Source organism: Filicampus tigris, chromosome 13 (assembly GCF_054856515.1).
Source record: "Filicampus tigris isolate MCC_2025a chromosome 13, RoL_Ftig_1.0, whole genome shotgun sequence".
Taxonomy (NCBI): Eukaryota; Metazoa; Chordata; class Actinopteri; order Syngnathiformes; family Syngnathidae; genus Filicampus; species Filicampus tigris.
In genome coordinates, this window is record NC_141229.1 from 7,906,338 (window position 1) to 7,933,936 (window position 27,599).

At 41.0% G+C, this 27,599-nt stretch overlaps 1 protein-coding gene across 4 annotated transcripts in view; it reads right to left on the minus strand.

The window, feature by feature from the left end:
• pacrg (PARK2 co-regulated) overlaps positions 1–27,599 on the minus strand; it is a 226,836-nt gene that overhangs the window by 135,102 nt on the left and 64,135 nt on the right. Inside the window, exon 1 of one of the 4 annotated variants that reach the window (XM_086050320.1) lies at positions 7,220–7,303. The exons of 1 other annotated variant lie outside the window; for it this stretch is intronic. In XM_086050320.1, the coding sequence (XP_085906446.1) occupies positions 7,220–7,288 (69 nt within the window). In that variant the 5' untranslated portion in view covers positions 7,289–7,303. Of the gene's footprint in view, positions 1–7,219; positions 7,416–10,193; positions 10,409–27,599 lie in introns of those variants that run through there. 2 more of the 4 variants (XM_086050318.1, XM_086050319.1) reach the window with 2 other exon arrangements.

The following is a 27,599-nucleotide window of genomic DNA, read 5'->3' on the forward strand; positions in this document are numbered from 1 at the left end:
CCTCTAATGACACAAATAAATCAAGGCTGTGTGATTGATCACGAGTCGATTCGGAGCAAGAAGGTAGCACGTTTTTATTTTTGACGCTGTACACAATTGACAGTTTGCTGTACCGATAGGAATTGGATTTCCTTCCTTGGCATTTCCTTACTCGCCTGCAGAAAAATGACTAATCGACGCATCAATTAATCTCTCTCGGAATGGTGCCAAGTCATGTTTCTATGTCAGTTGTAAAATCGAGCAGAATAATGCAGAATTGTAGCTCAACCAGTAACTGAGGTGGCATTGTCAATTCAAATAGATGTTACTGAATCAACAGCGCCTCTGCTGGTTGAAGCCGAGTACTGCATTCTACTTGGCCGTTCAATACTTGAAGTCAAATTAACTAGGCGATTCCCATCAATCAATAATCAACCACCTTCCGCGTTGCTGTGCTGTATTAATGGCAGTTCTTATAAAATCAGAGGACAACGATCAATTGTCCACCTTTGGAGAAAGTATCCGCGCCATAACAAAAGGTGAGATGCTGCTTCCCCTGCGTAAGAGGATTCCACAAACCAGTGACTGCTCGGCCGACAAGTATTCCATACGTTGGCACTAACGTCATCAAATAATCGGATTTCAGGATAGTGTCTTGTGTTGAAAGTGAACGCAGCAATCACTGCGTACCGTATAAAAAGGCACAGGTGAATGAATGCCAGATGTTCTGTTACGGTGCTGATACTCCAATTTTGGAGAATCCTTGTGTGAGAGAGGTACTTCTCAAGTTGAGTTTGAACAGCACCATCCTTGAATCATGAACAAAGTTAAGTTAAAAAGAGTGCTGGGTCACTGTTTCTTTTCGGAATCATATTCACTCCCAAATATCCATACGTGATTTGACCTTAATTTGCTTATAAAACTTTGGACTCAACTCCCCCGAGATGGATTTTTCTTCTAATCTTCCACCTTGAAAGAATTGTCAATGTGACACTGACCCTCAATAAATCTCCCACCGTCACAGCGTCTATTAAATGTAAATGGGAAAATCCAGCCAGGCCAACCTTAGAAAAAAGCGATTTTATATTCTCTCACAAAAAAAGAAGTCTGTCACATTTTTTTTTTCTTTCCAATCGCAACCATGTCAGCATCTATGTCACAACTTCGCAGAGGCAGCCGGACAGACAGGCCGAGCAACTTCAGTTAGTGTTTGACAAGACCAGAAGAAATGTGTGTCAAGAGTGGCAGATGGAGCGTTGAGCATCTGCCACAATGCCGAATCACTTGGCTGAAGTCAAAAAGCGAGTGGTGAGGGCCTTGCGAAAGACACGCAAAGCCATGTCGAGGAGACACGATCCAAGAGGCTATATTGCATCTCTCCCTTTGTTCTCCTCTACCTGAAAGGAAGAGAAATGAAGCAAAATCTTCAAATTGGAAGGGAGAAAAACGTAGCAGGGGAGGGGCGGGGAGGTGTCATGAGCAGGTTGCCTGTCTCCTACTGCCACGGCGGGCTGTGTTGATCAAACACTTGTTAGGAGAATTTGCGTCAATGTTTCCGGACAGCGGAGGTAATGAGCAGAGGTAGTTGAAACTAAAAGGATGCCACGCTGTGATGAGGATCGTTTCCGACAGTCTTCCGTGTACTCGTGCCTCGCGGCCTTTCCCCCTTCCTACCGTCTCGAGGCGAGGCTCCTTTGAGCATACCTTCAATTGTGCCGAGTGATTCTACCCCAGTGTGCGGGATGTTTTTCCGAAGACTCAGTCAGGGATGGGACGTGTACTGTAAATGTGGTCTTTTTGTAATGACATACAAACAACGGTTCCTGGAGTCACTGATAGCAGTTGTCTCCGGACTTCTGTGCGGGCAAGCATGGTTTCGAATGGCTGTGTCCTTTCATTGACCGGTGACCAGTCCAGGGTGTTCAGCCGATATAGGCTCCAGTTCCCCATGACCTTGAACAGGATAAGCTATATACAAAAATGGATGGATAGATACTGATGGTCTGTTGTGATGAACCCATCAATCCATCCATCCATTTTTATAGCACTTATCTTGTTCAGGGTCACAGAACTGGATGGAACCTTTCCTAGCTAAATGAGGGCAAGAGGCAGACTCCACCTTGGACTGGGTAATAGCAGCATGATCATGAATGGGGCACACATTGATCCTGAGGAAGCAGCAAAAATGTCAGCAAACGTGTATCGCTATAATATCAATGGCCCTGTGACCAGTCATCAAGTACGTTGTTAGACAAAAGTTGGTAGCGGTTGTAGCATTTCTGATTGATCTCTTGGGTGCCCTCCCGACGTATTAAAAGAAACTCTGCCTGAAGGTATTATCAAGATGGCTGCCAGGTGGCAAGACGTACCGCTGAAGTGCTTCGGCATCTGCATGCTGAAAGGGAGGGGAGTATGTGCTACATATTAATAGTATGGAACAAAGTGAAAACACGTCTGATGAAAACTGACTTAATTAATCACAATACAAACACTGTCAAGTGGGTCCAGCATATTAACGTTGACTAAATTGTTTACCACATCGAGTGGAACAAATTTGAACGTCAAGACAAAACCCAAGCAAATTGTCTTGACGGGGGCGAAACGCAGAGCACAAGGTAAGTGGCCGTGTATGCCTATTATGGTCTTTCATGAACAAGGTTGTCAGTCGTGTGCTGGTATAATTAAGTGTTCATATCAGGCTTTATGCTACGCGATAATAGGACTCTCTTCAAGTGCTTTATCACCATTGTGATACATTTGACAGAATGCAGAGAAGATCAGTTGTGTTTCTTAGGCTGGATTACGCTACGGTACACAGCTCAAGTGACATAATTGTGCATTTTCGCATTAAATCAGATATCATCAACTCCAAATCAGACCTCTTCCAAATGCGCATAAATAAGATATGACACGGATAAGAGCATACAGACGGACCAGATTTTTACTCAGCGCAAACCTGATGTCATCAAAATACGACGATCAATATCGATCTACCCAAAAACCTCAGTCGTGCGAATTAAAAAGGAAAAAATAGTATAGTAAATGAAAAGAACAATGAAAGCTAAGACCATTTAATGTGGTCTAAATAAGGTGCATTGAACATTCATCGATCCATTTGCTTTGGTACGTGTCCTTATCAGGGTCATGGGTGAGCTGCATGTACTTGCGACACAATTCTTGGAATACGACAAAGTTCTGTTTCTGGCAGCGACACAACCCAAATTTGTACTCAAGGTCAAATTGGCCATAGTATATCAATAACCTATGCTAACGCAGTGGTAAAGTCATAATTACAGTACATATTTGTATGTTGTGCCTTCGTGTCCCAAGTGACGTATTCTTACAGCGCTGCGCAAATGAGTTTGGAACTTTGAAAAGTCATGTCAGTAGTCAGTACACTTATAAACAGGAGCCGTCTCTCGTTGTTTACATGCATTTAGGATTTGTTCTCGGTTGCTGCTGGTGTTCAGAAAATGTGAACTGTATTATCGGTTATAGGTCACTTAAAAATAAGTCAACAGTGGCCACGTTTAAATGGAAAAAATGTATTTAATCCGATCAGGGTCCGGATTAAAATATGATCGGATGCACTGTTTTCATGGACACTAAAAATATTGATCCGATTAGGACTTGCGAGTTCATGCATCACACTTTCGATCGGAACAAATTATTTTGGCATCCGTAGATTGACCAAATATACCGGAAAGAGTAGTACAAAAAGAAGAAGCCGTAGCGACGTCCGTGTCAAAAAAACTTCGCTCCGTCCATTTCTACTCTAAACATTAGCGTTAAATAAATGCGTCCATGTAAACGTAGCCGGTGAAATAATCGGATACAGACACTGAATCGAAATGGGCAGTCAGAGGTCCGGTGTGAAGCCAGCCTTCGCTACATGAAACGTGCCTAAAAAAATGAAAATAAATTGGACTGCTCAGCATAATTACTTAGCTTCTAACACCAATCCCCCTTAAGCGCAAGAAAAACCCCATTAGCTGACACCATATTAAGCAAATTGATTTCAAGGTCATTGCCATCATCAAAATACCTTGCAGAGAGTCTAACGTGAGAGCAAACACAATGATGGCTCCCATGTGTTCTGATTCAAGACTGACAAGCTCCTTGATGGCGCTCAGGTCAACACGTCCTCTGCGTTGGTTAGCACATGACACGGGGGCTAATTAACTCCAGAGCCGAAAATAAAGGCTCTGCCAGGGACAATAAACATTCTCCATTAAAAGACATTTAATTAGAATGCAGGCTACGAGACCTTCAAGGAGAATGGAACAAACACAAAGCCCGGTGTAATTGTCCAGAGAGCTCTGAGGAAAGCAAACATAGTAAGACACAATCAGCCAAGCGCTTCGCAAGAGGTCAAGCAATGGTACATTTCTCCACAGTATTTTTCAGAACTGTGTTTTCGGCAACTATGGAAAAGGTCGCAAACACATTGAGACAGCGGTCCACTTCCAAGTGCACGCTAGCAATTATGCTAATCCAGGGGGTCACGAACTCCGGTCCTCGAGGGCCGGCTATCCTGCACGTTTTAGATGTTTCTCCTCCTCCAACACGTGAGTTGATCATGTCAATCAGGCGTCAAGCAAAGAGAAAATATACAAACATAATTGTGTCAAATGATTTCTCTTCTCATTGTACAAATGTAACAGTCTTTTGTTTTTAGTTTTCCTCTCTATAAGCTTTCAATTTTGTTGGATAGAGAAAAATGTTTAAAATACTTTATCTTGGCCAAATTGTTTTTTATCACAAATACCTGGCATTTGAACAAAGGTGTGTGGACGTTTTTTTTTCGTTTTTTTTTTTTTAAATCCACTCTAACACTGCAGGTGTTTGCACTGACACCCCCAACCTGCTGTTATTTCTACCACCTCAATAGAAGAAGTCACTGGTACGGTGAATAACAGCTTTGTTCCTCACACTGTCTGCAGCACAAGGTGACAACCTCCCCCCTGGAATATAAACTGCATCGGTTTCTTCTTTTTTTCCCATGAATACACGGGGGATGAATCACTGGGAAAAAATGGCAAAGACTTTCAGTGGCCGGTGTTAGTGATTCAATTTCTATGGCCACAAATACTTTAAAGTATAATAAGCCTATGCTTCAAGTCCCCGTAGCCTTTCAAGGCTTGAAATGGCCTTGTCGTAACCGACAAATCACAGCCCGCCACAAAGCTGCCCTCTCCACGGCGATATGTCAGCGACTGCGAGGGAGGAAAACAACACAGGGGAGGCAGACGTGAGTAGCAGGCCCCTGAAAAACTGTTTTGTTTTTTTCCAAGGATTTAGCCCATGTGCGAGGGCATCACTCGGGTTACACATCTGGAAATGGTGGGTGTTAAAGTGAAATGCGGGGGCCTTGTGTTTTGTTTATAACCATAACAACATGGTGGCCCTTAAGTGCAAAACAACAACAAGAAATTAAACACTAATAGTCTGAAACATCACGGCATGTTACGGCTGTAACCAGTTAGCTAACGTTCGGCGGATTCCGTAATATTTCACAGTTTTGGGCTTCAATGACTACGTATACATTCAGTAAATAATGGGGTTAAGGTCAAAATTCAGATTTCGGAATAATTGGGAATAACCCGTTTACATGTGCGTGAGCAGACAGTTACTCCCGTATTTGAATAACCCAATTTAAGCGGCGACGCCCGGACGTCGTGACGTAAATAGATGTCATTTCCGCTTGTTACTTTCTACCATCAATTATATTCATGTCTCTCACCACAGGAATAAAGCAGTCAGTTTCCTCTTCCGCCCAAAAGTGTGCTTTTGAGTTACATCTCTGAGCTTCACCATGATTGCTTACTTCTGCTTGTGTATTCCCGGCGAGTTGCTCCAGACGTACCGACTTATACACATGTGTGCCTATATGCACACTGTCATTTTCGCCGTAGAGACAGAAGATAAGGTGAAAATGCTGCACAGATATTAATGTATTCAAGTATTGTATTGCAATGTATTCACTTTACTGCAAAGACCAAGATTCTTTTCGGCTAAAGCAAGAGCATGGGCGTAAAAACCAATGCCTCGTTTCTGAGATCGAGCTTACATGATCCAACATTCGGGTTGGAAAGGGGGTAACCCAGGAGTTGAACATATTCGGGTTTTTGCGCGTGTTTACATGGCCTTTAGACCGCGAATACTGCCAATATTTGGGTTTTGAAAGGTTTTTTACTGCATGTATTGTGTTGTTTGAGGCGTAAAATGCAAATGCAAACTGCGATGCAAAACCGCTTACTTCAAATATACTGTATGTAACCATAAAAAGGTGAACAAGTAAAATGGCTGCTGAGCAACGTCAAGGAGGCCGACACTCACACTTGTCGGTGAGAGAATTCATGTGGAAAAGGAGTCACTTTTACCAGGAGAGGAACTCAACTTGACACAATTGTAAAAGCAGAACTTGACGCCCTTCAATCGAGGACCCGCAAACAAGGGTCACCTCATTGCAAAACTAAAAAGGTAACAAAAATAAAGCTCCTTTTAATCAAGCTTCCGTGGATAAGAAACTCTGTTACATGAGATTACAGCATGTGAGCCAGATATGTAAATACTGCAATCATGTGCGCCATACACCAACCCATCTGTACCCTTTCATGTTAATGCAACCTCTCCAAGGTTTAAGCACAGATATTTGCATTTTCTTCGGCATGTGGCCCCTGGCCTCAAAAAGTACAATTTGAGCTATTTTTGTGGTAACATCGAGATGCTATTAACCACACACACACAAACAACAACAAACAATTACAAATACGAGCTTTTTTTTTTTTTTTACTCTAATTATACCTTATGTTCATATAACGTCACAGCATGTATCTCCAAGTTTGCCAGAACTAGATCTTCCTGAATTTGAAGAGAAAATAAGGCATTTCACACATAAATACTTAAATGAAAGGGGTTTATCAATTTATGCAGGCCTTATTTTAGGCTGCAAAACTGTGCAGGTGCAATTTTAAATTAGACATTTTTTTTTAGGGTTACAGAAAAAGTAGTATCATACTTGTATTTCCAATTTTGCATCTTTTTTTTTTTTTTGCACATATATGAGGCTGGATAGTGTGTTTTTTTTTCCTCTTCAAACACATCACTACAAAGTCCACTTTCACCTTCAGATTAACAGGTGATCGAGTGCTGTCGAAACGAGGCCAGTGATAACGGCTAATAATGCTAACGTCAGCTCGGCAGCCATAAGCCAACGTCAAACGACATCGTCACTCACCGCGGAGTTCTTCATGGCGGCCTTGACGGTAAACGCTTGAACATGTGGCGTTGTTTTCCTCCTCAACATGTCCGCAAGTCGTATCTTTTCTTTCTTTTTTCTGTCTTAGAATTGTTCAACGTTGCAAATTAGGTTGCTACGCAACCTTTTACAGACGCCAACGATGGTTGCTGCGCGCCTCTGCGCATGCGTGCGTCGGCAAGCATGGTTCCCATAGCAACCAGCCAGCAGCGGTGAAAAAATACTAGGAGCCCTACAGGAGTCCTCCGCCTTAATACGTGTACAAGGATTGCACTTAATTATTCCACAATGGCGTTTCCCCCCCACAACACATTAATAGAGACAGCCCGTTTATTTATTTATTTTTTCTATGCGGTGGGGGGGGGTGTCATTAGGATGATTTATTATATCTCTGCCTAATGATTTTAATCATGGTGAGGTCAGCGTGGTGAAGCAGTTGTAGTGTGTTTGCATGCAAGCATTTACACAAGGCGGGTCAAATGATTTGCTGGATCACTCCACATGCTAAATGAATGTAATAGCTCATATTAAAAGTTCGCATTTTTTTCCAACAGCAAGAGAGATGTGCACTTAACTGAAGGTGACCCATCTACCTTGGAAATTATCAGCATTGTTAAACGGAGTACATCCATATTGTTTTTGTATTGTTTTGTTTTATTTTTTTGAGGGATTGGACTGACTCTCCAAACTGTCACATTGAGCTTTATCCATAGCCTATATTTATGTTGAACGATGGTTACTTAAAATATATGCCAAAGAAGTGTTGTGAATGTGTGAACATTTCATCGAACTCCCATCGACATCACACTGCAGTAAAATGCAATTTTCTTTGCAAATTGTTTTATTTTGTTTTGTGGGTTTTTTGCTGTAGTTTTGGGGGGTAAAAACGACTTCATTTTGGTTGGTGTCTCAACTTTATTTTTTATATATACTGTATGTATATATATTTCTTTTTAATTTATGGAAACAGTTTCTAGAAACGTTCAGCGCTAAAGTGCAGTCCACATATTCACACATTTACATATCATTGATTGATAAAACATGATTAGTTGAAGTGACAAAGATGCAGATGTTTGCGTTATTGTTGTAATCTGAATTGTGATGTACTGATTTATGTTCATGCCACATTTGTTTGGTAGAATTTTGTGAAATAATTGTCAGGAACGCTCAAAAGACTGTAAGTGAAAGTGTTTAAAGTGGAAGTCAACCCAAGAAATGTCTTTGCAATAACATGTTCCATGCAGTCCCACTAGTCCAAACACGGCATTTGGATTGATATTGTGTTTGGGGAATATGAGTTAAGTAGTAAAATCCACCAATTTTTGTCCATCTCAAGGGGCAGCCATTTTGTCGCTTGCTGTCGATTGAAAATGACATCACAGTTGCTCAGGGTTCAGGTCACAACCAATCATGGCTCAGCTTCAGAAAACAGGTGAGCCTTGTTTTGCTGCTTAACACAATATTAATCGGAATGCCGTTTTTAGACTAGTGACTAGGCACATAGAACATAACAAGGAAGATTTTGGTTTGACTTCCCCTTTAAATGTACAAATTGAATTAAGTAAAATAAACTGTCTTTTATATTAATTCATGTTTCATTTGCCTTTATTTGAGTGTAAGATTTATGTTTGATATACGTGATATTGTTTATTGTACTACAGATTAATTTATTGCTTGTTTGTTAAAAAATACATGAGAAGAGGACCTTGACAAATTAATCGCATATTAAATTGCATTCGGAATATTGAAGAGGGGAAAAAAAAAAAAAAATCGCAATTCGATTTTTTTTTTTAAATATCGCTTTCTCTGCCCTAGTTGGATCGTCGTTCAATACTCTGCCGTGATTGGTCACTCTGTGCTTCAGGGTCGCGGCACAGAGCAAGTTGAATTGTCTAGTTAGAAAACAGCAGCAGCACTGCATCATTCCAATTTGGGGATGTGGCACTCTTAATTCTCCAATATTTTTTTTTGCCTCGGGAGAACTTGTGAGCTAGTGCAAGTGTTATTAATCGCCAGCGCACAGGCAATTTCTCTAAAAGCCCCTATTTGTTTTTTATGGCTCCTTGGAGAGCGGTGGGTATAGCGGCAACGGGCGGGAGACTGTAAACAAGGCATGCGAGGAAGAAAAGTGATGTCCCTGTCAGCAATCCGGTCTCTCGCTCTGCTTTTCCCTCGGAGGATTACCGAGAGGAAGAAGGGAGTTTTCAGAGGAGCAAACTGGAGCGTCAGCAGCCTGACTTCAGCCGGACGGAGGAAATTATTGTTCAAACGCCAGCGCACTATCTGCCTCCCGTCAGTGCAGGCGCGCAGCGGGCCTTGCAGCAACGGCAAATGAAATTCAAAGTCGATCGAGTCGTTTTGCATTTCTCTCAAATGATGTGTGTTTGCGTGCGAGCGGATGCGCACTCATGTCAGGTTCATATCTAAAATTCACACCGGACACACAAACAGTGCGGAACTGATTTATACTCCATCAAAGTAAGTTGAATTCCATTTAGGGTCATACATAAATGAAAGGAGTTTCATTATGAAAGGGAAGTTAACCCAAACATATATTTTTCAAGAATATGTTCGACGCAGGCCCACTAGTTGAAAACAGGATTTCGGATTAATATTGCGTTTATGGAATATAGCAAAATCCGCCTGTTTTTAGCTATCTGAAAATGACATCACAGTCGCTCAGGGCTCAGATAACGACCAATCATGGCTCAGCTTCAGAGAACAGGTCAGATGTGATTGGTCGATACCTGAACCCTGAGTCATTTTTGTGTCATTTTCAGCCGACAGAAGTGACAAAATGGCCGCCCCTTTAGATGACTGAAAAAGTGGATTTTGCTGCTTAACTCATATTCCACAAACGCAATATTAATCAGAATGCCTTTGTTTGAGCCATTTTTCAATAAATTTCAAGGGCATGTACAGGTCTCAGCAGGGCTTCAATGCATTAACTCACGATTTCTTTGTTCAGGTCGAGGAGGTCGGGAGTCAAGTTGAGGTTGCTTCCAAATGTCCAATAATGATGCTTTCAGATAATGCTGAACTTGAAAAACCTTATCTAACCGAGGCCTGCTTGCATGTCTAGCTCTTTGTCCACACACTCACACACATCTGACTCAAGGCGGCCATCTTGCTTTTAACCCTTGACCTCACCAAGAAGAGCACACCTCTAAATGCAGTAGCCATACCTGGCCATTGAGGGGCATACTAAACAAAAATGACCATATAAAGTTCAAGACTTCAACAACAGAACTTAACTACAACAAAGGTACAACTTCTACAATAATGTATCTCAACTATAACAAAATGATTTACTTTCATTCCACAGATGAAATAAGTGATTTACACAAAAATACACCTGCTTTTAGAGAAAGTGGAACATACTCTTGAAAAAAATATTTAGAGGAAGTCAACGCAAACATTTTTCTTCCAAGAATATGTTCAATACAAGCCCACTAGTTGAAATAGGCCATTCTGATGAATATTGCGTTTGTGGAATAAGTGTTAATCCACTCGTTTTTAGCCATCTCTGGGGGCGGCCATTTTGTCCTCTGTCAGCTGAAAATAACATCACAACTGCTCACAACGACCAATCACGGCTCAGATTCAGAAAACAGGTCAGCGGTGATTGGTCGTTGTAAGCAGTTCCGATGTCATTTTTAGTCGACAGAAGACAAAATGGCCGCCCCCAGAGATGGCTAAAAATGAGTGCATTTTGCTGCTTAACTTATATTCCACGAACGCAAAATTAATTAGAATGCCATGTTTCAACCAAGTGGGGCTGCTGCGAACATATTCTTGAAAAAAAATACAATTGGGTTGACTTCCGCTTTAAAGGAGTGTCAACATACTGATTAGCAAAGGTGGGCATTTTACTCAAATATCCATCATTTTAAACACTCCTTCCGTTCTCGCTTCCGTCAACCAACCGTGTTAGATCTTCAGTCAATCAGGTGGAGCGCAGTCAAGCTCTCCTGCCATCATTCACCGTATGGGGAAACAGCAATTATGATATCATTAGAGCGGGAGGTTGTACCTACATCACAGGGGACCCAGAGGGAGTGGCAGAAGAATCTCAGTAGGAAAAAGGACAGCGAGGATTTCGCTGCAGTGTCGCTTGTGCCCCCAATTACCACAAAGAAACAAGGCCAGCAGCCATTAGAGTCGGCCATTAGGTTGGAAGGAAAGAGGCCCGGGGGCTTGCTGGCTTTAACAGTGAGCCACAGCAAGTATAAAAAAAAAGGTATATGACAGGCATAAATGATAGCTAACAGACATACTGTGTGTCCCAATGTTGAATCACCGCATAAAAATGTCATTTTTGAGTTACTTCAGTGCTGGTTACAGTATAGAACAGACCCTTAAAGCAAAAGTCAACCCAAACATATACATTTTAAGAATATGTTGTATGCAGGCCCACTAGTTGAAACACAGTATTCTGATTATTATTGTGTTTGTGGAATATGAGTTAAGCAACAAAATCCACCCGTTTTTCGCCATCTCTGGGGGCGGCCCTTTTGTCACTTCTGTCGACTGAAAATGACATCACAGATGCTCAGGGCTCAGATAACGACCAATCGTAGCCCATCACTTTTTATCAGGGTTACAAACAATAGTTTGGGATATTTCATCATAGTTTTTATTTTATTTTGACTTTTGCTTTTTTTAAAAATTCAGTTAGTTACAAATCACTTTTAGAGCAAGTTTGGTAGTTTTTATTAGTATAAATATTTTCAAAAATGTGTGGCTCTAGTTAAGTTTTAGTATTAATTACATTTTTTTGATATAAGAAATGCATTTTGAGTGAAAGGTTAAAGAAGGTCACCAAGTATTGTGTAATAAAGTTAAGTAAGCTAAAACTTCCTTCTTCTGTACGGCCATACAGTAATATCAATAAAAACATTTGAAATAAACCCAGAAAGTACATATATGAAATGAATTGACAGAGATGAAAACAAAGGATTTTTTTTTTGCGATAATTAAAGTTAATTTTAGTTAGTTGTATTAATATTAAATGTAGTTTATTTTAAAAGCACTCTCTCGGTTTTTATTTTATTTCATTTAATTTTATTTTAATTTTATTTTTATTAATTTTTTTTCAATTTTAGTTTTAGTTATTTTGTTAGTTCTTGTTAACTTTCGTATTTTTCGGACTATAAGGTGTACTGGATTATAAGGCAATTAACAGGTCTATTTTTGGAACTTTCCATATAATGTATTGGGCGCACTGGGCAATAAGGCGCATTAGGCAAACAAACCAGTACATCAAATGAGTCAGACTTTATTCAATTTCAATTCGACATCCATACATAAGGTGCACTGTCGATTTAGAAAAAATACGGTACAATAACCTTGCTCTTAATACTCCTCAAACACAGGATATGCGCTCAGGATAATCGTTCATAGAAATCTGACAATCTGGCCTTTGCTGACTGATCAGGCGTAAACTAAGGCCAGATTATTGGTATTAGCTACTTTGTACATGCTTGTGTCATCCATGTTTTACCCGAATGGCTAAGATTTTTTTGTTCACATATTTAAAAAAATATGTTATGTGTTTCACGACAATGGTTTTGTGAGATTTTAATGCTGAAATTCAACCAAACCAAAACAACATTTTAAAAAAGGCTTCTGTCTTTCCACTATACCCCATAGCCCAGTCCTATATTATTTTTACTATGTATTAATATTATTTATACTATTTTTCTTAAAGTTGCCGCACCGTGTTTTCCACGGTATACTAATGCACTGGAAATACTTTTTTACCCTACTTTTGACTGCTACCTTTTAATATTGAGATTCAATGCTTTCGAAAGCTCTCTCCAGATCACATGGCTTTTGCTGTAAGATGCAACTCAGGCACTGTTATGGTTCAGTGCTGCAGTTGCGTCGCTTCATACATTCGATATGCTGTTCTCCGTCGACCAGGCATGTTTTTGTGGCTCTTGAAAAATGATTTATTGATGGACCTTATGAAAATAATATGCCCTATCGCTGCCAACCTGCTGGCAATATCCTGTCCAGTGGTTTCATAGCAAAACAGTGTTTTCGTTGCAGCTTATTTGCATTTTCTTTGTGGAGTGTGTGGCTTGCGGCGCCACTTACAATTGTTTTTGCATCATCGCAGGGGTTGTACACGCAGGTTTTGGGCTGAAGCCTCTGGAAAATGGTCAACTTCCGGCGGCGGCTCAGTGGTAAAGTGGGTCGCAAGTTTGACCTCAAGCCATTGTGACCATGTTGAAGTTGATCCTGATGCTGTGTCATCAGTAGGTAAATGAAGTAACAATGTGAAGCGCTAGTTAAAGCGGAAGTCAACCCAAACATATTTTTTTTCAAGAATATGTTCCCAGCAGGCCCACTAGTTGAAACACGGCATTCTGATTAATTTTGCGTTTGTGGAATCAAAATGAAGCCGCAAAATACATTCATTTTTAGCCATCTCTGGGGGATTAACGCTTATTCCACAAACGAAAATGTATCAGAATGGCCTGTTTCAACTAGTGGCCTTGCATAGAACATATTCTTCAAAAAATGTTTGCATTGACTTCCGCTTTAAGTGACAACCCATTTACATATCGATGGTGATGTTGAACTTTTTGTATGATTTCCTACTAAATTCCCATGGGCAAAAATTCTATGTCTGCCTATTTCTGAAAATGGGTCAGTAAGGAAAAACAGACTAACCCAAACACACCGCTGGTTGAAGGATTTTTTTTTTTTTGTAGTTGACGTTAAGGTGATGATAGTCCAGTCAACTTTGGCTAATCCATGATGTCCTTTATGCATTTTTTTCACTTATTGCAGGTGGGTCTGGAATGTATCCCCCATGATAAACAGGAGTTCTTTGTACTATATGAACCCCAACCACACCCCCCACACCCCAAGAAAAGGACCCTTAGAAATGGAATGATACAATATTTTGAGAGCCAGAAATACAGACCAATGCAACAAAGTGAACCGCTGGGTGGAAACACTGATTTCATCATTATGACTTCTTTGGTTCCTTTTCTGTCTTACAAAGTTTTCAATTCCGAAACCAGCTTCACCCTCAGATGCAGACCGGTGTACAGCAGCAGCATCTCAGGCGTCATCATTGTCTCACCTGCGAAAGCCTGTGAACGCTCGGCTGACCTCACAAGTCTCTAGCTGGCATTGGCATAAAGGATCCTCAGCCACTCGGCTTTTTTTCCCGCAGCGTGCGCCACGTCCCGCTCGTTCCCTTTCATTCAACCCTCACTCTGTCCTTTGAGTGCTCCTCTGGGTAAGATCAGTGTCACTCCGATGAGCCGAAGAGGCGTCACCTCGTCGGCTTAGCGCGGTGCCGCCGAGACCTCCCCTCGCCCGTGTCGATATGCCCAGAGTGCAATCGGGAACATTAGCGAGAGCCACACCGGACCCTCATTAATCACACAAAATTTGCTGCGGAGAATGGATCCTCCTAGAACATTGGAAATGATAAGAGCAAATCCTTTTCAATATTGTGGATTTCTGAGTTGGAGCCTATTAAATATAAAAGGCAGTGGAATACCTAAGTAACCACACAATGTTGGTGTACTGTGCTAGCTGGGGGACTACTTATTGTGGCCATGCATCAGTTGCAGGAAAATGTTATTTACATTTACCCTAACGCAGTGCAGATGTTCTCCATCTGTACTAATACCTTTTTGCCCACGCTTGTCGATTTTTATTACCAGTGTAGCAGTTCCAAATGAAAGCTATCTTTGCACATTATGTACACACACAGATTGAACCTATTTGTTATTCTTTTACAGTGTTTGGTATTTTTTACCCATGCAGCTATTTTCCATACCATGTGTCCTCGTTAGGGTCACAGATGAGTTGGAGCCTGTCCCAGTGGAGTTTGGGCAAGAGGTGGGGTACATCGTGGACTGGTCGTCAGTCAATATGTGGTACCACTTTCAATCTGGGGTTAGAATTATACAGTAGGGTTTGAATTAAGGATTAATGGACCGGCCGATTTAATCGGTCTATATTAAGGCTGTAAAAATCGGCTAAAATGGGCAAGGTTTTTTTCCTTTTTTTTTTTTTTTTTTTAATTAAGGTTTCAAAGTAGGGATTGAAGACAGCTTTAAGCTTCTAAAAAAAGTGTTGTTGTTTTTTTTTGTTGGATTTAAGTTTTCAAGTTACGGTTTTGAAACCTGGGTTAAGGTTTCGAACAAGGGTTACAGTTTCAATTTTAAGGTTTTAAGGTTTGGCTTTGAAGTTAGGTTTAGCTTCAATATGGAAAGCTTTTTGCTGAATATGCACCATTGCCATCAAAAGCCTCTCATGCAAACTGCAAATGACAGAACCAGTCCAAAAAATATCTCTTCCCCAAATTCGGACAACGACCGGGCAGTTGGCAGCAACTCTCGCTATCGTTCTCCCTCACAAAGCCACAGCATATTGATCCTCATGCATTATAGAAGCAGCTCTGAGGCCAGATGATATTGGGGAGGCATATTCGCTACATCAGCGAATGTGCATAACATGCCCGCTGGAGCATTGCGGCACATAATCAGTCCCAGCGATGAACATATGGACGATAACATCGATAATGGCGGCGCAGCACTCAGGTTGCTCATTGTTTACACAATAACATTCGTTACTGCTAATGCACTTTTATATCCTCCCTTGGTTTATTGGCACTCTTGAAGCTGCTTCTACGTGCGTCAAGAGAAGTGAACCACTGTAGTAATACTAAAATTAAATAAAAGTAGACACTATGCTTTTAGCTACACGCAAATTATATAAGCAACATCTGTCTGACAGATTTCCATTACACCGACTTTATCATAAAAATTAAAATAATGTGAAATTTACTCACAATTTGATAGCTGACAGGAAATTTCTGTGCCATTTCTGTGCCAGTGATTAGCCACTATGCATTCAGCTAAATGTTATTTAAATTAGCAGTGTTTGGGAGTTTTTTCCTTTTTTATTAAAGCCATTGTATAACAAAACTAAAATGAAATAAAACTGCTCATCATTTGAATGTAGTGGAGAGGGAAAAGTAAAGAGTTTAGGAGCAAGCTTCACTCGTCATTTCATTGCTAGTCATTGGCCACTGTGCTTTCAGCTAAATGCTAATTGATTGATTCCTTGGCCACGATGCTAAACATGCTAATTATCTTAGCTACATTTGTGTTACAGGTTTGCGCCACAACAACTGCATAATAACATTTAAATAAAGTAAAAGTGCTCATCATTTAAAAACACCTTACTTGGAAAAAAAATTCTTGTTGAGCTTCGGAGGTCATTTCTATGCTAATCATTTGCCACGAGGCTTTTAGCTACTTGCTGTTTAATTTAGAAACTTGTGTGTGACATTACCAGAACCACTGTATAATAAAACTCTAATATATTAAAACTCCTAAAGACACAAAGGTTTGTTAGCAAGCTTTGCCAGTCATTTCCATGCCAGTTATTAGATGTATTGCTTTTAGCTACATGCTATTTAAATTATCATAATTTGTGTATGCAATCGATAGGATGACGGATCATCAGAGGCTTTTCCAGCCTGAATCATCACATCCAGTCGCCCGGCATCGCCTCAAACCTCCGGAGAAATGTGCAACGGTGTCACTCATGGTTCAGTGTCACATGACCCTGAACGTGTGAAGAGTGATACCAGTAAAGTGGGGGTGCATTCCAAAAATGACAACCACCTCATGGTGTCAGTGGGGGTATGGAAGTAAGTGCAGCGAAAGGGGTAAGGAAAGGAAGGTCGTGAGACAATATGCTGTTATATAGCTCTCCAAACACTCCATTTTAAGAGAATGATTAAAAAAAAAAAAAAATCAGTTATAGCTGCAGGGTCATGTAAAATTCTGTCTATACAAAGTCAATAATCATTAGTTTTATTGACATCATCCGAGAGGTAATATTTCAACAAATTGTTATGGAACTAGTTTGTAATAGAATTGAAATGTAAATCATCCAAATATAGACTTAATATTTAGCACAGGACCTGTAGGAAAGCACATATATTATATGTTATTCATAAAATGTATTTATATCCGGCTTTCGGGTAACATTTCAGGATGAACCTAAAATGCACTATAACTTTTACAGGTGTCCTTCTGACACAACTTGCTGTTCTTTGACAAGGAGCTGAATGGAAAAGTCACAATACGTATTGGATCCATGAATGAGACAATACATTTCCCAGGTATCCATTTGTGTGCCTTTCTGTGACTCTTCCAGTCTCTCTCTACCTGTGTTGCAACCTGAAGATGACACCCTGTCACACTTCCCTGAGAACATCCTTTTGGAAGCATTGCAATTGTGAGGTATTGTTGGTTAGGGATTGTACAGACTAGTCGACTTTAGCGTGACGTCGACTAGTCGCTAATCAAACCAATCATGTGTTTTTGGCAAAGCTGCTTGCAGCAACGGATGAATATGCTGAATGAAATCAGTCGAAAATTCATTTTAAATTGTCTACCAAATCTGAAAGTGCAACTTTGGTAAGTGTGGGAGAATGAGGAAAGGGGGAAAACGTCAGGCCCAAGCAAGTTCTTTTTAAAGTTTTTTAACCACAGTAGCAAAGCGCAAGTCGAGCAAGTCATTTTTCCACGGCGCACTAAGGCGTCTATGATTTTTGGCAAATACCACAAATTCCCACCATACGGAACCTGCTGCTGTGGTGGGCCTACAATGTGGAAGGGCTTCCTCGTTTGGGCAAATTGTGCAAACGTTACCTGACTGTCCCACAAGCAAACGAGACGATTATTTTTACTGGCTTGAAATACCGTCACGCCACAGCCAGCCACCGGCCACCCAGCCCATCAGTTCAAACAAATACATTCTGAGTAAATGTGATGTTCCAACTGTCCATTGTTGATTGAATAAATATGTTTAAATTATAGAACTGTACTGAAAGAACATCAATAACGTCATCAGTGACTAGTCAACATTATTTCAACTTTATTCAAATTAGAGTCACGTTAAGAGAATCTGAAGAATAAGAAGCTAGCATACTAGCTAACTAGCATAAGAATGATTTCACACTGGAAGGTGTCGTTGCGGAGGTCATTTCGAAACCTTCAGGCACACTAAGAAGGCTCACCATCCCACTCCCCATTTTTGTAGCCCTTGACATCACTCTGCCAAATCTTTGCTGATATTGCCGCCATGTTAGCACATGGAGGCCATCCACCAACCACCCCAAATTCTATCCATCTGTTTTGAGTTTGTTTTGGAGTGCTAACTAATCACTGACTATGTACGAATGGCTAAAAGGGACCGTTTCTGGAGAAAATTCCAGCGTAAACAAACATACGAGGGAACGGCATGATAAAATCAACTGATCTTCCGCCACTTGGAGAGATTAAAAGGCTTCTGGAAAAACAAACTTTAACCGTAATTAGACGAAGGCGGCTACATTGCAACTGGAAAGTGGAGACGTCCAAACATCCCGGAGTTTTGCTTTAGAAGATTCCGAGTGAATTCAAACAGAGCCAGGAGCAGCTCCACGGGCATGTTTTCCGACAAAACATCGCCCGTGCAGCCTGCTGGGTTAAGAGGTGTCCCGGCAGACTTGAAAGCTGCTTTTCTGCAAACTCAGCGCTCTAAACACTTGAAAGAAAGGGACAAGACCAGTGGGATTTTGCTAACAATTTCCATAAAGACAGGATTGATTAATGGGATTGATTCACTCATCTGCGGATTGGCAAACAGAAAATGAGCAACACTCTCAAAACGAAGACTGACCAATCACAGTGCAGCACAGACGAGGTCTGTCAACTTCCTTGTTGCGCGCTCTTAAATTTGATACGTTTTATGATTTTTGTTTTAAGATGTATTTTTGCACTTTTAAAGGTAATTACAGTTAAAGTTAAATCCAGGCTCTGGATAAAGCTCTGCATTTGTAACCCTCAAAAATCAACAACCGCAGATTTGTCTCATTAAAGATCGACATTTTCACAACTCAAAACTAAACCGAATAAATGCAGGTCAGACCAAATTTATATTTCATATTTGTTCAAACTGAAAGCATGACCTGACAGTAGTATGAGTAAAATGATCTGTGAAAAAAAAAAAAAAAATCAGCCCTCTCTGGCCCCATCTTGTACCTCTGATTTGATTCTTAGTACTCATTCACTGCCATTGACATGTATACTTGTCAATTACGTTTTGTGTGTGGGAGTGTCTGATGCTACTCCACTGTAAATTTAAAACTTGGAAACAACTTTATTGATGCACAACCACCAGTAGATGACATCGATGCCCCGTTTTGGATCAGCACAGTTTGTGCGTCTACGGGGAGAAACTTTTTTCAACGGCTTCTTATAAAAGAACGGAAAAAGGCAGATTTTTTTTTCATGGTAAAAGGCAAATTTATTCTTTTATTTGGTCGTGTGGTTTATATATAACCATTGACCACAATATCCCGTTGGTGTTGAAAATTTCCAAATTCTCTAAAATGGCTCGCAGTTAATGAGTTGTACAAAGAAACCACTGCACCTGAGAAAAAAAATAACCAATAAGACAGAGGGTGTGACAGACAAAGTGTCAATCTTTGCCATGCACTCGCATAGCCTCGCGCTGACATGTTATTTGAGCTTTGCTGAAACTATGGTGGAATATCGACCGCTGGATAATTAATAAAAATGTGCATAAGGATAACAAACAATAGCAGAGTGACGTGACCTCGGTCAGCCGAGAGGATGTAAAATAATGCTAAGCTCTTGTTATATTGTTCCCTCGAACGTTGATGCTATGCTGCTAACACGGGGCCGATTTTCTATGCACTAGCTTTCTATGACACTAGCAAGCTTAACGGGGTTAATTATAACCTCATTTGCCACTAGCCAGCATGTTTTGGACTCTTTAAACTCCTGACCTCTTTTTTCTCCCCCCCCCCCCCGCCGTTTATCTGCACAGTACTCGCAATTAGCGGCGAACATGACCGTCAGCCGCTTTGCCCAGAGGATGGCTGGCCAGGAGCGGGGACCCTGGCCTAGAAAAACAATAACAGACTGTGGCACAATATGTCACACTTAAAGACCGCAATGTCGTTAATGAGGAGGGAAGGGATGAGGAAAAGCAAGACGACTGTATCTACCTTGGAGAGTCGCATTGTAATGGAGGTCAGCGTGTGTGTATGGGTGTGTGGGTGTGATGAAGAGTGATGGTGGGAGTACACCTCCAAGGCCTGGTTTGTTTCCCCCCCATGCCAACGTGCTCGCGTGGAAGTATGAGTGACGGCAGCGGTGACTCGACTGTGTGCTTGACTGACTGCAACCACTGTCTTACACGTGTATTTCTTCTCCCATGTGGGTGTCGTCTGTCATTCGGAGGCGCTGTTTTGACTGAGAATAAACAAGATAATATGTCGGCTTGGTGAAAACAAGCAGGGACAAAGAAAAATCGCCTTTTTGGATGGATGGATGGATGGATGGATGGATGGATGGATGGATTTGGGAAGATGCCGTGATAACTTTTTGATCCAATGAAAACAACGGAACCCCTCACTGGCATCCTAAGAGCAACTTTCTGTGGCTATTAAAAGAAGCAGTTGATTTTTGGTTTATTGTCAAGACATTGCGTGCGTCGAAGTAAGCCTCTTTTTGGGTAAACAGAACAAAAAGAAGGGACGGGTGCGGAGTGCGGCAGCGTGCGCGTCGGGTCTGGCTGAGTGAGCAAGCTAATTAACTTGAAAAAGCATAAACATGTAAATTGCACTGTGCTACTGTGAGGATCTAATTAAAGCCAGTGGAATGTTAAGGACCACATCTCAGATGAGAAACAATATATTATTGGGCTGCATGTGTGCTATTTTTTTCCCCTCACAGCTGCAGAAGCCTCATGCAAAAGTGATATACTTTCCAGAGAAAATGAGACACTAAAGCTGCATGTCCACTGACTAGCAATTCCTGGTACGAAAAAGGTTCTAAAGTTATATCCACACGCAAAATGTTGTGTCTGATCCATGAAAATGTCCAAGGACGTCGAGTTCTACTTCATCTATGCCTTTCTGTGACTCTCCCAGTCTCTCTGGATCTCTAGTGTCTAGCGCTGACGACACTTGGTATGTCCGATATGTCGATTTTGTGAAAGTATAAGATAAGACATAAATTCCTTGTGTGTTTTTATCAGACTTAGCCAATAAAGATGATCCTGATGACTCTGGTTGTGATTTAAGACGCATTAAGCCGCTTCTGAACGTCAGTCCATATTAGCCCATAATTGAAAATCAAACCCCAAAACACTGCAGCTTAAGTTAGCTAATTCTCTTTTTCGGTTTTACAGCCGCCCGTTTTTAAATACTAAAGCTGTCGTTAAGGCAGACGGAGGCGGAGGCAGGCTGACGACTGCATGGCTTTTAGTGGCGCAATAAACCAAAATCGCTAACAAACAAATGGGCACAATTTTCAACTGTCCTCGCCAAGGGATAACATCTTCCCGCTGACATTCAAGGGTTTTGTCCCCCTCGGAAAACCAGAAGCTTGGCGTAATATCCTGACTGACCTGTGAGAGGCAGCTTGGCACCATTTGGGCTGCCACAAAATACAATGAAGAAGTAGTCGCAATAGAAGAAGAAAAATCCCAAAACACAAGATTGTTTGATTGACTAAGTGGTGTTCCTCAGGGCCAGCAAGGCCTTCTCTGCCGGCCTAACATCAACAGACATCGTTATCATAATTATAAAAATAAATTTCATTTTAAATGTATTTTTTCAGGTTGGAGTCAGGAGGAAAATTCTGCTGATAAGGCAGAAAACGCTGATGGACACAACACATTTACAAGCAGTGGTAAATACTTCCTACTTAATACCGTTTCATCCTCGGCTTCACTCATCCCTCCCAGCATCTTGCACTTTGTTAGCCCACTAAAAGTTTTATACGCGCACCAGAGACAGGCGCTGTGTCCCTTTTTGCAGGCGCATGAGTGACGAGCCACAGTAAACAAGCCTGAAAAAGGCGATAAATAGAGCCAAGTGGAATGGCGGCGTCAAGTAATGCTTGAGTGAGATCTGGCTGGATGCCGGAGACAGCCGCCGCCGTCTCGCCCGTTCTTGTTCTTCAGCTTTTCCTTTTCGCGATCAAGGAGTTTTGGCAGGATGCAACAAAATAAAATGTAAAAAAATACTCTTTGTGTATATATATATATATATATATATATATATATATATATATATTGACTAAAATATGTTATTTTAGTTCTTTTCTATAATATCCCGCCCCCACTTCTGTGTCTGTTTAATCACCTCGAATCTCACCGTCATCCATCGACATGAGAAGTGAGGTTGTTATCCTTATCGATATTTCCTGGTCGCAAACATTCACACATGCTGCCAGGAGGTCATATTGATATAATGACAGTTTCACTAAGCATATTTATATTCATTGCTGTACAGGGGAACATACTGTGTTTTATCGATTGAGGGAGGGCAAACAGCCGTATACATTATAAGGCGATCAAAAAAAATCACTTTAGGCTTTGTTTATTTTGATTTGTTTTTTTCTTCAGATGAGTGAAGAATTTCTTATGTTTTCTTCTTCTTCTGCTAGTTGCGCCGGGGGCCAATCAGCCAGCTTTACATATTCATCGCTCGAGCACAAAATAATTTATTACAACAAACAAGCTATTAATAAAAAATCAATAAGAGTCTCCCAGACGTGCTGTGTGCAAAAGCGCTAATGAATTTTTAAAAAGCTCTTAGGTGAAACAAAGTGAAGAAAAAAAGAAAAGAAGGTGCTTGATGGATCAAAAAATGAGTTTTTGTCTGCATCTCATAGTCACAATGAATTATTTTGTGTGTGCGTGTGTGTGGGTGCGTGTGTGTGCGTGTGTGTGTGTGTGCGTGCAGCAGAGGGAAAAATGAACGGAAAGAGCTATTAGAATGCTCGTTTATTGCCCCTCACTTTGCATTTATGGCTGTGTTGATATGTGTTAAACATGTGCTGATGCATTTCATATCTCCGAGGCTCATTTCCCTTTTGTTTGACCTTCAAGTGCCTTTCCGGAATAATACATTTCCTCATATTTGTGAAACACGTTATGTTTTAGCACTCTTCCTCAATAAAAGGAGAAAGGCGATTTTCGTCTTAAATTGGATTGAAACATTTATAGTGCAATAACATGCTGAGATGTATGTGATACAAAACAGCAAGGAACCTTTTTCAGTTCACACAAAATTGATGGGGAAAAAAACATGATATAGAGATCAATCAAATGTTCATCATTATATAGGATGTGGTTTGAATGTTTTTGGGCTGTTTATGTTTGAATAATATTAGGGCCTCCGGGGAAATCAGCGTGGAGAATGAAAGGAAAATTCAGCCCCTTAAGCCCCTTATGCTAGTCTTGAACAAATGTTACGGAGATTTTAACCTGTGCAACTTTTCAAGACTTTACGATAGTCTTAGTTTTATCGGCACAAAACTGCTGAACAGCAAACCAACAAATGTTATGCATTTATTCACAAAAATGAATTCCAGTAAATATCTTAATATTATTGACGTATTATGTATGTCCTGCATATCATTCCAAATCAGCAAAAAAAATGATTAGGCCAACTCACGTTGTAGTAGGGCAGTATAAGACTCAGTGTAAGTGCAACTTAGCCGTGTTTGCCATCTAGTGGTGAATGGTAATATTACAACATAAAACTACAGTTTTTACAGCGTGATCGTATACTCTCATTTTTTATTGGTGGCGGGGGGTATTTTCCGATTGGTTCCCTCGTTTCTCATGGGAAATATGAGGAAAAAAAATGTTTTCAATAATTGAAAAAAATAAAACATTTCCCCCCCCCCAAAAAAATTTGTGGGAGGGTAGACAATCTTTTCGTCACTCAGAGTGTAGTTGGTGGTCGCATTCAACCCGCGGGCCAGCGGTTTCCCATCCCTGACGTAACTGTACGACATCAATATTGACCTTGACCTCCCTTTGTCTCGATCAAACCCCGAGAGAGTCTACATCATGCAACCCTTTCTCCAAACTAGATATGCGTGTTGCTGAACATACTCGAGGAGCACGCAGACAAACAGAAGAAGAGGCAGACAGACGGGGAGAGTTGTAGTCTGTGAGGATTGATAGACTCCATATCACCGGTTAATGATCTCCCCAGGGTGCGAGCGAGAAACGATCAAACTGGTCTGCGTGACGATGTCGCGCACCCCTGTGTCACGGCACCGCCGCCACAACCTCATCTCACCATTTCCTCTCTCTCCTCTTTGAACCTGTTTTTTTTTTTTTTTTTGTGTCTTCCTTTGGGGGAACACATCGATTCACCTCCGTGTGTACTGTGTCGCCCGCTTGATACGTATCAAGCGTCGCGTCGGGGTACCCTTGTTTGCCAACCCAATACAGACGATTTCTGTCTTTATCCTCATTCCTCGCCGGTGGGATTGCACAACATCCCTTCTCATTACTTGCGCAGAAATGACAGGGGAAGGTGCTTAAAAGCGTGAGAAATTATGACAGATTTCATGTGGCAGGCTTTGCAGGCATAATAGGAAGCTCATCTTTGAAGACATTGTCGGCGCTCTTCACGCACAACAAGAAATTGGTTCGGTCGGTTACGAATGATTGAATGAATGATTTTAGCCTTCTTCTCTACCACCGTAATTTGAAATGTGTCAAGAAAAGCCGGCAGTCAAATTTCAACGGGTAAGTTGATTCAAAAATAGACGTGCTGGAAATTCAGACAGTTATCATGATCATTGAGGGGCTTTCGGACTAATGGCACAGACGTGCTCTTCCGGCGCTGAAATAGCTAGCTAGCCATTATGATTTAATAAACCACTCAAAGACAACTCAAGCAAACATTACTGTATATACATAACTGTGAAAAAATGCATCCCACAACTCAATAGTGTCAAGTACGGTTTTGTTTCCTGTCTGCCCCTTTTGATGTGGCTCCTGCACCACCAGGCAGTCTTGCAATCTTTTTTGTCAACTCACCATAATCTCGACTCTGACAACCAACCATGGCTCAGCTTCAGAAAACAGGTGAGCCGTGATTGGTCGTTATCCGAGCCCTGATCATCTGTGATGTCATTTCCGGTTGACAGAAAGAGGCAAAATGGCTAAAAATGGGTGGATTTTGCTGCTTAACTCATATTCCACAAATGCAATATTCATCAGAATGCCGTGTTTAGACTAATGGAGACGCAAAAAACGTATTATTGTAAAGATTTTTTTTAGGTCGATTCCCGCTTTAATGATTGTAATAGGAAAGAGAGCAGGGGTGTGCAACTGGAATGTAAGCTTTCCATGATAAACAGGGAGAAATGGGGAAAAGAAAATGGAAAAAACGGGGGGGAAATGCAAATGATAAAAAATGTAAAAAAAAAAAAATAATAATAACAATACAATTTTTTTTTTTCAAATTCGCAAACTAGGGAATCCACAGGTGCCGAACTGTGAATATCCCGGGGTAGACTGTAGTTTAAGTTGTAATATCTCCAGTAACCACTAGATGGCAGACATGTCTTAAGTTACACTTACACTGGGTCTTATACTATACTACGATGTGAGTGAGCCAATTATATTTTGGAATGATATGCAGGACAATCGGTGCCGCAATAATATTAACATTTTGAGTGAGTTGGTTTTGTGAAAAAAATGTACAAAACAAGTTCTTCCATTTAATGTTGGTTTCTTGTTTAGCAATTTTGCGCCGCCCTTGAACGGTCATTTTTAAGCAAGAGAGCCCTTTGCAATGAAAAATAAATTACAGTATGAGGTGATTTTGTTGTTTGCTTGTTTCCCTTTGTTATTGGGTAATGATAGTGGATCTTTTATACATGCATTTGGTCCATATTCAAAACAGCATTTTCGTCAGACATCTGGTTAGGAAGTGCGTGGTCCTATGTCGTCAAACAAGAGCACTGATAAAAAATTGTGGCACCCTCCAGCATTAAAGTTGTCTTCAACTCATTTTACTGTGGACGATAGGCAGACAGTACCCTGGATTGGTCACCAGTCAGTCAAAGGACACACAGATTCAGACAAATACTCACACACATTGACGACAGAGTTTGGATCCCATCATAGGTGCACAATAGTCAGCTATGTGAACCACTACACTGCAAATGCACCCGACCTCTAGTGAAGAAAGAAAAGACATCATTTCCTGCTGCCACATCATCCTTAACATGTGACTCCTGCTTTCATCCGAGGCGGGAAAGAAATGATCTTCTTTTGTCCGTATCTCGCCAATTTTCAATTTATTCCCCAGAAGTCTAGACTCCTGTCCTCACCCTCTCCTCACCTCACCCCACCACGGTTCTCAATCAAACGTACACAGTCGGGTCTTTGTTTTGATTGCCACGCGGCCTTCCTATTGTCGGCCGGTGATATGAAGCCGTATCGGCGTGATGGGTGCAGGTGAGCCGCAGCTGGCGAACGGAGCGAGGTGGTGGCTGTTAAGATGCGGGCGGAGCAGTGTGGTAGGGGGGGGCGAGGCTCGGAATAGCAAGCAGCAATTTCGTCGGACTGAATTGGAACGCAGATAACATTTTTAAAAGATTGCCGCTTATTGTGATGTTTTTATATTATATTACTTTTTTTCTTCATATCATTGCAGACATACTTTTGTATGTTCCATGGGAAGCTATTTATTTGTATTTTTATGCATTTTTACGTATTTTAGTGGGGAGGGGAAGGGTATGGGGGCACACATAGCTCCGATCCTGGTTAACCACAGAGTCAGTTAAATCCCTCTAAAGTCAACATGCACTACTAATGAATAAAGCCAGTTAGTTTAAACAACAAGAACAAATACAACAGGCACAACTTTGTCTGCTCCAAGATAAGTAATATATTTGTGATATACATAAACTAAGCAATTTTCCCTAAAATAATATTAGGCCATTATAAATCTCTGCTTTCTGATCACTGTGTCACCAGACCTTATTTTTCAGGTTTGGAACAAAAAGTTTAGCTTTGTCATTTTTTTTTTTTTTTTATGTTTTTTTAAGGCAGGCTATTAGTAATGATAGTGAACGTTCACATAATCGATTTTCAAGAAACACATACACAATGGTACACTTGTACTGCAAAAATGATAAAGTGAACACTCGGCTGCTACCTGCTTCTACATTTTTGACGCAGGCTTTTTTTTTTTTTTTTTTAAATGAGCCCACCCACCGCCATCTCATACTTCCACACTCCATTTTGCTCGCAGGCTCCACTCTCCCCACTGCGGCGCTCTCTAATGTGGCCCGCTTACACCCACTGGGTGATGTAATGGCATCCATCGCTCACTTCTGGGAAAGAAAACGTGTCACTTTATGCTCTCCTTGTATTGACAAACGGCGCGCACCTCCCGCTGTGTTGTCACTCAGTCGCTTCTACCTCTCTCGCTGCTATTTTGCTAACAACACTTCAGGGAAATAAATGCTCC